Below are 15,153 nucleotides of genomic sequence, written 5' to 3'. Positions count from 1 at the left end.
ATCTCTGCCTCCCGGGTTCAAGCAGTTCTCCTGCCTGAGACTCCCGAGTAGCTGGGACTACAGGCGCGAGCCACCATACCCAGCTAATTTTTGTATTTTTAGTAGAGACGAAGTTTTACCATGTTGGCCAGGATGGTCTCGATCTCTTGACCTTGTGATCCGCCCGCCTCAGCCTTCCAAAGTGCTGGGATTACAGGCATGAACCTGGGCCCCGGACCAGGTGTGATTTTCTTCAGGTACATTAAGTAATGCCAAAGACTTCCTGGTGTTGGAACAGAATCAGTATAATCCTTTGGGTTCCTCTCAGAACTTCTTTTCGTTCAGTAAGGAATTTATATTAGGTGCTGTACTCACGGTGCCCTGCTGTTCAGAAGCGTGATGATGACAATACTTTTTTTTTTTTTGAGATAGAGTTTCGCTGTTGTTGCCCAAGCTGGAGTGCAATGGGGCAATCTCGGCTCACTGAAACCACCACCTCCTGGGCTCAAGCGATTCTGCCTCAGCCTCCAGAGTAGCTGGGATTACAGGCACGCACCACCATGCCCAGCTAATCTTTTGAATTTTTAGTAGAGACGGGGTTTCACCATGTTGGCCAGGCTGGTCTTTAACTCCCGCCTCGGCTTCCCAAAGTGCGACAGTGCTATTAACTGGATTTATTCTCTTGGAATCACCCTCTCTTGCAGGGCATTTCTCCTCCTAGACCAGCCCTCGACGCCCTCTGCCGGCTCAAGGCAACCTCCGGCCGCCAGGGGCCGTAGTCGCGCTCCTCGTGGCCGGAAGGGAATGCGGCCCAGCGCAGCCTCCGCGTTTCCGCCGTGCGTCTGCAGGACTCTGCGCGCTCTTTACGTCCGGAGGCCCTGGAGTAGGCGCTTCCGGCCATTCATACTGCTCTCGATCAGTATTCGGTTACCGGGTTTTGTGCGCTATCGGAACCAAAGGGTGACGGCGCTGCTAGGATGAAGCTTGTGAGGTGAGCGGGTGACCAAGTAGCTCTGGGCGCTGTGAAGGGCGGACTTGGCCTGGAGTCCGGAAGGCTGAGCTCTCCCAGTTGCATGAGGCGGGAAAGCCGCGTGTGCGCGGCCTGCTAACGGCGGGCTGGAAGCCCGCCGCTCGTGCTCTGACTTGGGCTTCCGCGTGGGTAGCGCACGGATCCCGGGAGTTTTCCGAGAGATGGGTATAAAGCCCGAGCGCTTTCTTCCCGCCTAGTGACTTAGAGGCTTTAAGGTTCCGCGCCGCCTGGGACACAGCTCGCCCTTAACGGTTACTGATTTTCTTTTTGAGTGGAATTCCAGTCTCACTTGAGTACTTAGAAGCTGTATGAGTTTATCTGAAAATAATTACACATGTTTGCAAAACATTTTAAATCAGAGAAGGACTTGTGGCTCCACAAGTTTTAGTTTTAGGTTTTTTTTTAGATAAAGACAGGATCTCACTTCGTTGACCAGGCTGGTCTCGAACTCCTGGGCCCAAGCGTTCTGCCCGCCTCGGCCGCCTAAAGGGCTGATTACAGATGTGAGCCGCCGCGCCCGGCTGTTTTTTTTTTTTTTTTTTTTTAATCTTTTGATACTCCTTAAACTTATGAATGATTATTCCACCTCAATTTCCCGTTAAGGTAGGCTTTTGATTTAGGAAAATCTCCTCTAATATAGGGCAGAAATTATCGCAACTTAATTGTGGCTGATTATCCAGATAATACATAGTTCTCCAGTTTTCTTTCTTTCGAAATAAATAAACCTGGTCGGTTAGGTGAGTGTACTGAAGACTTTTTACTGATGTAAATAATTACAAACAACCTGCAAGTAGATTTGGTTTTGGTGTTTTTCCTTGAGACTGAACCTGGGACAGAGGCAGACATTTCTCATGACTAAGCCAGCAATTATAAATATTTAGTTCGTTTCTTTCCTGTTGAGTCAAGGATTGTCAATGTCCACTAAATAGTTTATGGGCACCTGTTATATACTAGGTGCTGGTAATAGAATTTTTTAAAAGGCTGAGTCCCGGGCCGGGCACGGTGGCTCAAGCTTGTAATCCCTGCACTTTGGGAGGCCGAGGCGGGTGGATCACAAGGTCAAGAGATCGAGACCATCCTGGTCAACAAGGTGAAACCCCGTCTCTACTAAAAATACAAAAAATTAGGCCGGGCGCGGTGGCTCAAGCCTGTAATCCCAGCACTTTGGGAGGCCGAGGTGGGTGGATCACGAGGTCGAGAGATCGAGACCATCCTGGTTAACATGGTGAAACCCCGTCTCTACTAAAAATACAAAAAATTAGCTGGGCATGGTGGCACGTGCCTGTAATCCCAGCTACTCAGGAGGCTGAGGCAGGAGAATTGCTTGAACCCAGGAGGCGGAGGTTGCGGTGAGCCGAGATCGCGCCATTGCACTCCAGCCTGGGTAACAAGAGCGAAACTCCGTCTCAAAAAAAAAAAAAAAAATAGGCCGGGTGCGGTGGCTCAAGCCTGTAATCCTAGCACTTTGGGAGGCCGAGGCGGGTGGATCACGAGGTCAAGAGATCGAGACCAACGTGGTCAACATGGTGAAACCCCGTCTCTACTAAAAATACAAAAAATTAGCTGGGCATGGTGGTGCGTGCCTGTAATTCCAGCTGCTCGGGAGGCTGAGGCAGGAGAATTGCCTGAACCCGGGAGGCGGAGGTTGCGGTGAGCCGAGATCGCGCCATTGCACTCCAGCCTGGGTAACAAGAGCGAAACTCCGTCTCAAAAAAAAAAAAAAAAGCTGAGTCCCTGCCTTGTTGGAGCTTTCTGATTCGTGGTGACTACAGAAAAGTAGCCTGAAATAACGTTTGTGCGAAACGTTTTAAATAACATGTAGAGGCCTTCAATATCAGGGAGGAGGTTACTCGCACCTGTAATCCCAGCACTTTGGGAGGCTGAGACGGGTGGATCGCCCCAGGTCAGCAGTTCGAGTCCAGCCTGACCAACATAGTGAAATCCTGTCTTTAGTAAAAATATAAAAACTAGACGAGCGAGATGGGGTGCGCCTGTAATCCCAGCTACTTGGGAGGCTGAGGCAGGATAATCACTTGAACCCAGTAGGCGGAGGTTGCAGGAGCGGAGATCACACGACTGCACTCCAGCCTGGGAGACTCCGTCTCCAAAAAAAAAATGATATTCAGGGAGGAGTTGGTACAAAAGACATTTTAAGGTCAATTTTTAGTGTATTTTTATTTGAACTGTAATTTTGGATAAGAAATCCTAGAATTAATTCGCTCAGCCTGGTGGCACATGCCTGTAGTCCCACCTACTCGGGAGGCTGAGGCAAAAGAATCGCTTGAACCCGGGAGGCGGAGGTTGCAGTGAACAGAGTTCGTGCCACTTCACTTCAGCTTGATGACAGAGTGAGAGTCCGTCTCAAAAAAAGTCCTAGAATTTAAAGTACATTTTTTAGGCTGAGGCAGATGGATCACCTGACTTCAAGAATCCAAGAGCAGCCTGGCCAACATGGTACAATTCCTAATAAAAATACAAAAATTAGCTGGGCATGATGAGGCGCTCCTATAATCCCAGCCTACTGAGAAGGCTGAGGCAGGAGAATTACCTGAACCCGGGAGGCGGAGGTTGCAGTAAGCTGAGATCCCGCCACTGCTGTACTCCAGCCTGGGCGACACAGCGAGACTCTTCCCTTAAAAAAATGGGTTTTTGTTTTGTTTTGTTTTGTTTTGTTTTTTAAATTTCTCCATACATGCCAAGCTGAATCTTAATCTACTCATAGTTCAATTTTATGTAATACACGTTGGATCCCATTTGTTCCATTTAAAGATACTGCATGTTAAGACAATTTTCCGCCGGGCGCGGTGGCTCAAGCCTGTAATCCCAGCACTTTGGGAGGCCGAGGCGGGTGGATCACGAGGTCGAGAGATCGAGACCATCCTGGTCAACATGGTGAAACCCCGTCTCTACTAAAAATACAAAAAATTAGCTGGGCATGGTGGTATGTGCCTGTAATCCCAGCTACTCAGGAGGCTGAGGCAGGAGAATTGCCTGAACCCAGGAGGCGGAGGTTGCGGTGAGCCGAGATCGCGCCATTGCACTCCAGCCTGGGTGACAAGAGCGAAACTCCGTCTCAAAAAAAAAAAAAAAAAAAAGACAATTTTCCCTTTTTTTTTTTTTTTTTTTTTTTTTGAGACAGAGTTTCGCTTTCGTTACCCAGGCTGGAGTGCAATGGCGCGATCTCGGCTCACCGCAACCTCCAGCTCCTGGGTTCAGGCAATTCTCCTGCCTCAGACTCTTGAGTAGCTGGGACTACAGGTGTGAGCCACCATGCCCAGCTAATTTTTTGTATTTTTAGTAGAGACGGGGTTTCACCATGTTGACCAGGATGGTCTCGATCTTTTGACCTCGTGATCCACCCGCCTTGGCCTCCCAAAGTGCTGGGATTACAGGCGTGAGCCACCGCGCCAGGCCCCCCATAATTTTTAATACTTGTACTGAATCTTGTTTTGTGTCTTAGGTAAAATATAGAAACAATTTTTTTTTTCTTACTGGAGACTGTATTTTTCCTGCGGAAAGTGATTGACTACTTTGCATTTTCAGTAGACTTTTGTTTCTGTATCTCCATTGGTGGTGTTAACATCCTTATCCTCACTGTCACCCTAACCAAAAACCTGGGAGGTGAGCTTGACTTTTTCCCTCCTGGTGTTCTTGACATTTGATAAATTGCTGTTTGCCAATGTTATCTACTTCATACATGTGTCCCACGTTATCCTATTTTGATTGGTTTTTGGGTTCAAATAGTGTGTTTTGATACTGAGGGACACTATTATCTGACTATTAAGTTTCCCTAAGTAAAAATAATTCAGATACTGAAAGATTCATCTGAGAATAATTTGAATACATTTGGTTCCCGGGCTCAGAGAGGGAGGGATAATTATGTATTTGTCCTGCTTGTAGCAATCTCCATTCATTCCAGACACCACCACTGAGGTTCAGGCCCTTCTTATCCCACTCTTGGTTTTTTTTCTTTTCCTTCTTTGAGGTAAGTATTTTATACAATGAAATGCAATGTGTATTTCCTGGTATTGAAAAATGTGAACACTTTTTTTTTTGGAGATGAAGTTCCACTCTTGTTACCCAGGCTGGAGTGCAATGTCACGCTCTTGGCTTACCGCAACCTCCGCCTCCCAGGTTCAAGCGATTCTCCTGCCTCAGCATCCTGAGTAGCTGGCATTGTAGGCATGTGCCTGCCACCACACCTGGCTAATTTTGTATTTTTAGTAGAGGCGGGGTTTCTCCATGTTGGTCAGACTGGTCTCAAACTCCTGACCTCAGGTGATCTACCCTTGGCTTCCCAAAGTGCTGGGAATACAGGTGTGAGTCACTCACTGTGCCTGGCCTGTAAAAAACTTCTTTTACTCACGTTTTTGAGATTGATCCACATTGTCAAGTGCATCAGTAATTTGTTCATTTTTATTACTAGATATTATTGCATTGTGTGTTTAGAAGTTCTGTATTTTAGGCCGGGCGTGGTGGCTAACACCTGTAATCCCAGCACTTTGGGAGGCCGAGGCAGGCGGATCACAAGGTCAGGAGTTCAAGACTAGCCTGGCCAATATAGTGAAACCCCTTTTCTACTAAAAATACAGAAATTCGCTGGGCTTGGTGGCACATGTCTGTAATCCGAGCTGCTCAGGAAGCTGCGGCAGAAGAATCGCTTGAGCCCAGGAGGCGGAGGTTACAGTGAGCCGAGATTGCACCACTGCACTCCAGCTTGGGCGAAAGAGCTAGACTCCGTCTCAAAAAAAAAAAAAAACAAAAAAGTGTAAACAAACTTGAATGACTGGCAAACCAGTAGAAAATAAAAACTCAACCTAATTGAGAATGTGTGAATAATGTGAACAGACAATTCACAGAAGAAATACAGTTTTCCCATATTCATGAAAAGATAATCTCACAAGTAATTAAGGGAAAAAAAAGTTTTCCTCCTATCAAACTGATAAAAATTGGAAGGATCCATAGCAATTAGTGTTGGTGAGGGTTTGCATAATTGGGTTAGTAATGGGAAAAAGTTGAAACAAACTAATGTCCATCAACGAGAGTGATACATTTTGACATTTCCATATAGTGGAATACTTTTCAGTTCTTAGAATGTTATTTTGTTATTTTAGTGTTTTTTGAGATGGAGTCCTGCTCTGTGGCCCAGGCTGGAGTGCAGTGGCACCATCTCACCTCACTGCAACCTCTACCTCCTGGGTTCAAGCAATTCTTATGTCTCAGCCTCCCAAGTAGCTGAGATTACAGGCCTTGGCCATCATGCCTGGCTAATTTTTTTCTTTTAGATGTAGTCTCACTTGGTTGCCCAGGCTGGAGTGCAGTGGTGCAGTCTCGTCTTACTGCATCCTCTGCCTCCTGGGTTTAAGCGATTCTCCTGCCTCAGCCTCCAAGTAGCTGGGACTACAGGCACGTGCCATTGTGCCAGGCTAGGCTAATTTTTGTGTTTTCATAGAGGTGGGATTTCACCATATTGGCTAGGCTGGTCTTGAACTCCTGACCTCAGGTGATTTGCCTGCCTCAGCATCCCAAAGTGCTGGGATTACAGGTGTGAGCCACTGTGCCCCACCATAATTTTTGTATTTTTAATAGAGGCAGGGTTTCACCATGTTGACCAGACTGATCTTGAACTCCTAACATCAGGTGATCTGCTGGCCTCAGCCGCCCAAAATGCTGGATTACAGGCGTGAGCCACCATGCCCAGCCGAGGTTCTTAGAATGTTTTATATGTTCGTTGAAATGGAAATATGTCCAATATAAACTACTAAATGAGAACTACAAATTATAGAACTGAGTAAAATATAGCCCATTTTATGTAAAAATAAATTTGTATATATACTTATGAATGCATATAAGATGATCTGGAATAATGTTCCTACATACCCACAGTGCAGGGGTTAGGAAGGGAGATTTTTACTTTACCTATAGGTGTATAATAAGTTTGTAATCTTTTTTTTTTTTTTTTTTTTTTTTTTTTGAGACGGAGTCTCGCTCTGTCACCAGGCTGGAGTGCAGTGATGCGATCTTGGCTCACTGTAACCTCCGCCTCCTGGGTTCAAGCAATTCTCCTGCCTCAGCTTCCCAAGTAGCTGGGACTACAGGTGCATGCCACCATGCTCAGCTAATTTTTGTATTTTTAGTAGAGGCGGGGTTTTACCATGTTGGCCAGGATGGTCTCAATCTCTTCACCTCATAATCGGCCCACCTTGGCCTACCAAAGTGCTAGGATTACAGGTGTGAGCCACCGTGCCCGGCCCATGCTTGTAAATCTTTTTACCAACTGTAATTCTTTATTTCTTTTTCATGATTTATAATCAGTCTAAGATCTTGTATGTCTGGATTTGAGGTTTGAAAATTAGAAACATCCAAATGACAGCTTGTTAGTATTGTTATGCTCCTTCATAAAGGTTGAGGACATAATTCAGGAAAAGCTGAAATTGTTATGCATATTACTGATAGGAATTGATATAGGTAGCATGTAGCAAATTTTCAACATCTAGATGTTTCACCCTTTCAACTTAATAAATGTGATTTTAAAGTGTCACAGGTAAAAATTAATGGTTTTATTCCTATTTATAGATTTTTGATGAAATTGAGTCATGAAACTGTAACCATTGAATTGAAGAATGGAACACAGGTCCATGGAACAATCACAGGTATGGAGGTTGGACTGCTTTTATAACAATTTTTTTCTTCTCTTCCACCTGCTAGCTTCTTTTTTGATTGCTTAATGAACATTATTGTAGTACAAATCCTTATTTTGTGTAAATTATTTAGTTGATTTTTGGAGACAAAGTTTCGCTCTATCACCCAGGCTGGAGTGCAGTGGCGTGATCTTGGCTCACTACAAGTTCCACCTCCTGGGTTCATGCGATTCTCCTGACTCAGCTTCCAAATATCTGGGATCACAGGTGCCTGCCACATGCCTGGCTAATTTCTGTATTTTTAGTAGAGACAAAGTGTCACCATGTCAGCCATGCTGGTCTTGAATTGGACCAGGCTGGTCAGTACACTTCAGGTGATCCACCCACCTTGGCCTCCCAAAGTGCTCGGATTACAAGCATGAGCCACTGCACTTGGCCTAAGTAGGTATTGACTTATCCCATTTGTTCAGATATGATTTGATAAAGGCTTCAGTATTGGTGTCAGCTATAATGTCATATTTTCACCCTGAAAAATCTTGCTTTGTATTTTGTAAAATCTTATACTAATAGCTTAATGAGAAAAAGAGGTTGTGGCAGACTACTTAAGAGCCTGTGCAACTTTATAATCAAAGTATTCTTAATAAAAGCAGTAACAGTTTTTTACTTGTATACATAGAAGCAGAAACAAAGGTGAGGATAGTTTGATAGAATGGGGATTATGAGGAAGTTACAATGACAGTGGGAGAAACAAGTATGAACCACCTGTCAAACTGGTAGTGATCCTAAAGCCAAGTCAGAGTTCTTCCATGGCTTGCTGCATTCACTGCTGTAAGCAAAACATTAATATGCTAGGAAAAATCTCTAGGAAGGAAACACTGACATTATTCCCCCATTTACCAGTTACACGTGCTAAATTGTGTCACAGAAAACTTGCACTGTCACAGAACAGTATTTTGTAGTCCAGTATTTACTGTGGCTTGGTAGATTAATTAGGTTGCCTTCCTTGTATCATACTTGTATCATACATAATAACTGCCCAATTCTTTTCCTCTTTAGGTGTGGATGTCAGCATGAATACACATCTTAAAGCTGTGAAAATGACCCTGAAGAACAGAGAACCTGTACAGCTGGAAACGCTGAGTATTCGAGGAAATAACATTCGATACTTTATTCTACCAGACAGTTTACCTCTGGATACACTACTTGTGGATGTTGAACCTAAGGTGAAATCTAAGAAAAGGGAAGCAGGTAAGTGTGAAGGAAAATAAACATTTTTTTGAATGCCAATCCTAATCTACACTATTCATAATATAAATATTTGTAAACAACACAAGTGTCTTTGTTGTTTAATATTTCTTATAGTATGTATTGTAACTCCTGGGGTTGCTGTTAAAAACATTGATGTATTTTCTGTTCGAAGGATTTATCATTTCCTGTCTCCCACCCCCAACTCCCTGCTTCCACTTTGGAAGATGTGGAGATGGACTCTTTATTCCTAGTATTCTGAAATTTCTTAATGTCTTGGTATAGGGGCTTCTCATGTCTGTAATTGCAGCAACTTGAGAGGGTGAGGTGGGAGAATTGCTTGAACTGAGGAGGTGGAGGTTGCAGTGAGCCAAGATGGCACCACTGTATTCCAGCCTGGGCAACACAGAGTGAGATCCTGTCTCAAAAATCAATTAATCAAATAAATAAATTTGTTTTTAGGCTGCGTGCAGTGGCTTATACCTATAATCCCAGCACTTTGGGGGAGGCTAAGGTGGGCGGATCACCTGAGGGCGGGACGAACTCCCAGTCTGATCAACAGACAGACCACCCTGACCAATATGGAAAAACCCCATCTCTACTAAAAAAAATTTTTTTTTTTTTTGAGACTGAGTTTTCGCTCTTGTTACCCAGGCTGGAGTGCAATGGCGCCATCTCGGCTCACCGCAACCTCCGCCTCCTGGGCTCAGGCAATTCTCCTGTCTCGGCCTCCTGAGTAGCTGGGATTACAGGCACGCATCACCATGCCCAGCTAATTTTTGTATTTTTAGTAGAGACAGGGTTTCACCATGTTGACCAGGATGGTCTCGATCTCTTGACCTCGTGATCCACCCGCCTCGGCCTCCCAAAGTGCTGGGATTACAGGCTTGAGCCACCGTGCCCGGCTTTTTTTTCTTTTTTTTGAGACAGAGTCTCACGCTTGTCACCCAGGCTGGAGTGCAGGTCTTGGCTCACTTAACCTCCGCCTCCCAGGTTCAAGTTATTATTCTTCCTCAGCCTCCCAAGTAGCTGGAACTACAGGCTCATGCCACCCACACCCAGCTAATTTTTGTATTTTTAGTAAAGGTGGGGTTTCACCATGTTTGCCAGGATGGTCTCGATCTCTTGACCCTGTGATCTACCCACCTTGGCCTCCTAAAGTGCTAGGATTACAGGCGTGAACCACCAACCTTGACCTATTTTCTTTCTTTAAAAAGAAAAAGAAGCCAGGCACGGTGCCTTCCAGTACTTTGGGAGGCCCCAGTGGATCGCCTGAGGTCAGAGTTTGAGACCTGCCCTGCCAACATAGTGAAACTCTGTCTCTACTAAAAACAAAAAAATGAGCCAGGCATGGTGATGGGTCTGTAAAGGCTGGACTGCAGAGTGAGACCCTGTATAAAAAAAAAAATTAGAATGTGACTGTGTCAGGATTTTCTAATATTCATAGCCGTCTGAAGATGAAATAAGTTTATTTGGGTGATGAGTTCTCTGTCACCATGATACTCAACTAGAGTTAGGATGACCAAGTGACAGGGATATTGCTATATGGGATAAAGCACTAGATTATGTTTGGGTCAAATGAGTTTTAACTTTCTGAAGAGTTAATAAGATTGTGATTTGATATCATAGTTATAAACTTTCCTGGTTTTGAATTAACTTGCTTGGATTTTATTCAGTTACCAGACTCTGCTGTCAAGGTATTCATGTTCTACTGATACATCTCTTCCATTTTTTGTGAGGTTCAAATCATTTTATGGTGAATTTGAGACATGATGTAAAGAAAACATATTTAAAATTTGACAAATTTCTTAGTAAATAAATTGAAACAATATTTCTAGGCTTTTAGTTCTTGGTTCTGTATGATAATGTGTTGGTGGGGGTGGGGGGAAATCTGAAGTCTTAGCACATTTAAGAGAAGCTAAAGTTTTCTTTACTGTAACTGCTAATAAAGAGCTATAAACGGGGAAAGGTGTGTGTGTAAACGCTGTTTGTGGTGGCTAGGTAACATTCATGCAGAAGAGAATTGAACTTGGCTTTGTTTATCTTTTCCCTCAGTTGCAGGAAGAGGCCGAGGCAGAGGCAGAGGAAGAGGACGTGGCCGTGGCAGAGGAAGAGGGGGTCCAAGGCGATAAAGTCTCTCGTGATTACTGTTTCAAAGTCATATGGGATCTGGGATACTTTTTGTACAGGTTGTGTTTGTTTATGTCAGTTTTTAATAAACATAAATGTGGGACAGAGCTGTCTATTGAGTATATCAGAGTTTTAGTAGTTTCCTCCACATTCATAAGAATACCACAGTGAGAACTAAGCATTTCTACTGGGCAGTTTCATTTTTAGATGATCAGGCTTTAAGTTTTTGAACTAAAATTTTTATTTTTATGATAATAAAAATAAGGTTAAAAGAAAAGCCTCAGACAAATTAAATTTGACAGTTTAATTGAGCAAAGAACAATTCATAAATCAGGTAGTCCCTGAACCAGAATAGGTTCAGAGGCTTCAGCCCAGCTTCATAGTTGATGAGGATTTATGGACAGAAGAAGGAAAGTGATGTATGGAAAATGGAAGTGAGATACAGCAACAGCCAGATTAGTTACAGTTCAGCGTTTGCCTTATTTGAACATAGGTCGAACAGTTCGCTGCCTTTGATTGGCTGAAACTTAGTAATTGGCCCAAGAGTAGGGTACCATTTGTTTACACAACCATTTAGGCTACAGTTCACTTTGTACTGAGAAACCTTTAGGCTGAACTTCAGATACGTAAAGAGACAACTTTAGGCTAAACTTATATAGAATATATACCCTTTTACTTTACATGCACTGAATGTGCATTTTATTGCTTTACTCGGACTTCATTCTGTGGCACCCACCTACAAGGGAAGTAAGTTCTTTTTGGTATTTTGGAAACAAGTCCTTATGGGATGGGGTCTAAAATTCTCCTTTCCTGAGTTTTACTCCACAGAGTCTTAGGTACTTGGTAAAAAGTTGTCTTCTAAATTAAGGATCATTGCTTTTGTTGTCTAGCTGCTAATTTTTGTTTCTTTTGCTTTTTAATCAGTTCTCAATAGGATATAGTTTTATGTTCTCCAAGTTGAAACTTGGAGTTAAATGTTCACTAGATTATCAGTTATGAGCAGTGTTAAAACCTGTTAATGTGGAATGTACCTGTCAGTGCCTCCTCTAATAAGGGGTTCTTTGAGAACTAAAGAGAAAAGACCTACTTCATTTGACTGCAAAACTGTTCTGCTTGTTAATAAAGATTTTTAAAAAGTGTTTCTAATTGGTTAAGCTCAGAAAAATGCCTCTCAGTGTATCAATTTTTTTGTAAAGGTTACTACCAAATATTTATGTGCTAAGGAGAAAAACAGGATATGGGTGACTTAAATCTGTATTTTCATCCTGCATGTGAGTTGCTTTGTTAAATAAGGAAATTTTCTGCAAAGATCGTTACCTAAAAAAAGTTTAAGTCCTGTAAGAGGATTATATAAATTGAGAGCAAGAGTATGTGTATGTTTTAAAGAAGTCACTATAGCTTGCAGGGACTCAGTGGGTGCTGCTGGGTGTCCCCTCCCCGGCAAAAATAAAGAAGTCACTATAAAATGTGCATATAGATATGTGTATTATATAAATATAATACATAATAAATTTGAATTTACTTGATGAGGTAAGATACTTTAAAAACATATTGGCTGTGCACAGTGGCTCACACCTATAACCCCAGCACTTTGGGAGGCCAGGGTGGGGGAATCACCTGAGGTCAGGAGTTCAAGACCAGCCTGGCCAACATGGTGAAACCTCATCTCTACTAAAAACAAAAAAAATTAGCTGGACATGGTGCTGGCACCTGTAATCCCAGCTACTCGGGAGGCTGAGGCAGGAGAGTCACTTGAACATGGGAGGTGGAAGTTGGGGTGAGCTGAGATCGTGCCACTGTACTCCAGCTTGGGCAACCGAGGGAGATTCTATCTCAAAAAAAAAAAAATTGTATATATATTTGTACTAATGTGTTAGATATTAATATAAATGTGGAATGAATCTGTCATAAGATATAAATTTATCTATTAGTATAAATATATATTAGCTAATATATCTATTTTAAGTATCTTACCTCATCGAGTAAATACTTTTTTTTCTTTTTTCTTTTTTCTTTTTTTTTTTTTTTTTGAGACAGAGTTTCGCTCTCGTTACCCAGGCTGGAGTGCAATGGTGCGATCTCGGCTCACCACAACCTCCACCTCCTGGGTTCAGGCAATTCTCCTGCCTCAGGCTGAGTAGCTGGGATTACAGGCACGCGCCACCATGCCCAGCTAATTTTTTTTTTTTTTGTATTTTTAGTAGAGATGGGGTTTCACCATGTTGACCAGGATGGTCTTGATCTCTTGACCTCGTGATCCACCCACCTCGGCCTCCCAAAGTGCTGGGATTACAGGCGTGAGCCACCGCACCCGGCCCGAGTAAATACTTTTTTGTTTTTCCACAGTTGATGTTCTATTTTTTCATAAGTCATTGAAGTTATGTAGTAATTAGCTTCCCCCCCACACAAATTATCATCAGTGGTCATCCAGTTTTATTACAGATTCTGTGATCCAAAAGGGGATGTATGAAATTCATGATGATTAAGACAGTTCTTTAATAGTAAATATATTAAAGGTGGGGTGGCATGACAAGATACAACTAATATGTAATTTTTCTCCATACCTTTCATTAAGCTGGGGATTAAATAATCCGGATTTCATTTTTTTCCATCTTCTGATCTATTGGTGCTCCTATTGGTTGTATCCAAGCAGAAGGCAAAAGGCAAGAGACTCCTGTAATGGAGGTGGAGAGGAGATTTGAAGGGGTCAAAGAGAAAAGCCCTGCAAGAGTAGGAAATCAGCATAGTTGGCTCTGTCCTCATGGAACTTACAGACTAAAAGGAAAGCAGATAACACATAAAAATTGGAGCTGGATACTGTGGTGCACACCTTTAGTCCTTGCTACTGGGGACGCTAAGGCAAGAGAATTGCTAGAACCCAGGAGTTTGAAGCCATAGCGTGCTATGATTGCAACTTACAGCCCTCCAGCCTGGATAACCTAGCAAGACTTGACTCTTAAATTTTAAAATTTTGAAAATAGCCGCATAACATAAGAGATTTAAAATTATGTTTTGGCCTGGTGTGGCAGCTCATGCCTGTAACTCCAATACTTTGTGAGGCCAAGGTTGGCAAATCACTCGAGGTCAGGAGTGTGAGACCAGCCTGGTTTAACACGGTGAAACCCCATCTCTACTGAAAATAGAAAAGTTAGGTGGTGTGGTGGGTGCCTGTAATCCTAGTTACTCGGGAGGCTGCGGCAGGAGACTAGCTTGAACCCTGGAGGCAGAGGTTGCAGTGAGCTGAGATAATACCACTGCACTCCAGCCTGAGTGACGGAGACTGTCTCAAAAAAAAAAAAAAAATTGTTTTGAGAGTTTTCGTGTCTATGATGTTTGCAGTGTGAAGCCAGTCTAATAACAGTTTATAGGCCGGGCGCGGTGGCTCAAGCCTGTAATCCCAGCACTTTGGGAGGCCGAGGCGGGTGGATCACGAGGTCAAGAGATCGAGACCATCCTGGTCAACATGGTGAAACCCCGTCTCTACTAAAAATACAAAAAATTAGCTGGGCATGGTGGCGCGTGCCTGTAATACCAGCTACTCAGGAGGCCGAGACAGGAGAATTGCCTGAGCCCAGGAGGCGGAGGTTGCGGTGAGCCGAGATCGCGCCATTGCACTCCAGCCTGGGTAACAAGAGCGAAACTCCGTCTCAAAAAAAAAAAAAAAAAAAAACTGTTTATAAATGTAATAGACCACAGTGGATACTAGATTGAGTTTGTTCCACTAGAGGTCATTATTTCATTTTCATGTGAAAGGGCTAAAATTGTGTGAAGAAAAAGTTACTTGAACTGATTACCATCATTTGTTATAAAGAAAGCATTGTAGTATGAATAGAAAACAGACTACAGTTTAGCATGCTGCTTTTTTTTGCGTGGGGCGGACAGAGTCTCAATTGCCAGGTGCCAGGCTGGAGTGCAGTGGAGCAATCTCAGCTCACTGCAACCTCCGCCTTCTGGGTTCAGTACTTCTCCTGCCTCAGCCTCCCGAGTAGCTGGGGCTACAGGCGCGCGCCACGACGCCCAGCTAATTTTTGTATTTTCAATAGAGATGGGGTTTCACCATGTTGTTGGTTTCACCCAGAACGGTCTCGATGTCTTGACCTCTTAATCTGCCCACCTCGGCCTTCCAAA

The 15,153-nt window shown here is 43.4% G+C and overlaps 1 protein-coding gene across 1 annotated transcript; it reads left to right on the top strand.

The window, feature by feature from the left end:
* Positions 1–810: 810 nt before the first annotated feature.
* Positions 811–11,132, top strand: SNRPD1 (small nuclear ribonucleoprotein D1 polypeptide). The gene is made up of 4 exons (XM_003924786.3): positions 811–970; positions 7,586–7,662; positions 8,707–8,898; positions 10,951–11,132. Exons 1-4 carry the CDS (start codon positions 957–959, stop codon positions 11,025–11,027), a joined length of 360 nt encoding a protein of 119 aa, XP_003924835.1. The 5' UTR covers positions 811–956; the 3' UTR covers positions 11,028–11,132.
* The last annotated feature ends 4,021 nt before the right edge of the window (positions 11,133–15,153 follow it).

This window comes from Saimiri boliviensis, chromosome 13 (genome assembly GCF_048565385.1).
Source record: "Saimiri boliviensis isolate mSaiBol1 chromosome 13, mSaiBol1.pri, whole genome shotgun sequence".
NCBI lineage: Eukaryota > Metazoa > Chordata > Mammalia > Primates > Cebidae > Saimiri > Saimiri boliviensis.
This window is presented reverse-complemented; position numbering and strand designations above follow the sequence as displayed.

Coding starts and splice junctions, on each gene's coding strand:
- SNRPD1 (XM_003924786.3), top strand. Junction 7,663..8,706: donor GGTCCATGGAACAATCACAG/GTATGGAGGTTG, acceptor TTTCCTCTTTAG/GTGTGGATGTCAGCATGAAT. Junction 8,899..10,950: donor ATCTAAGAAAAGGGAAGCAG/GTAAGTGTGAAG, acceptor CTTTTCCCTCAG/TTGCAGGAAGAGGCCGAGGC.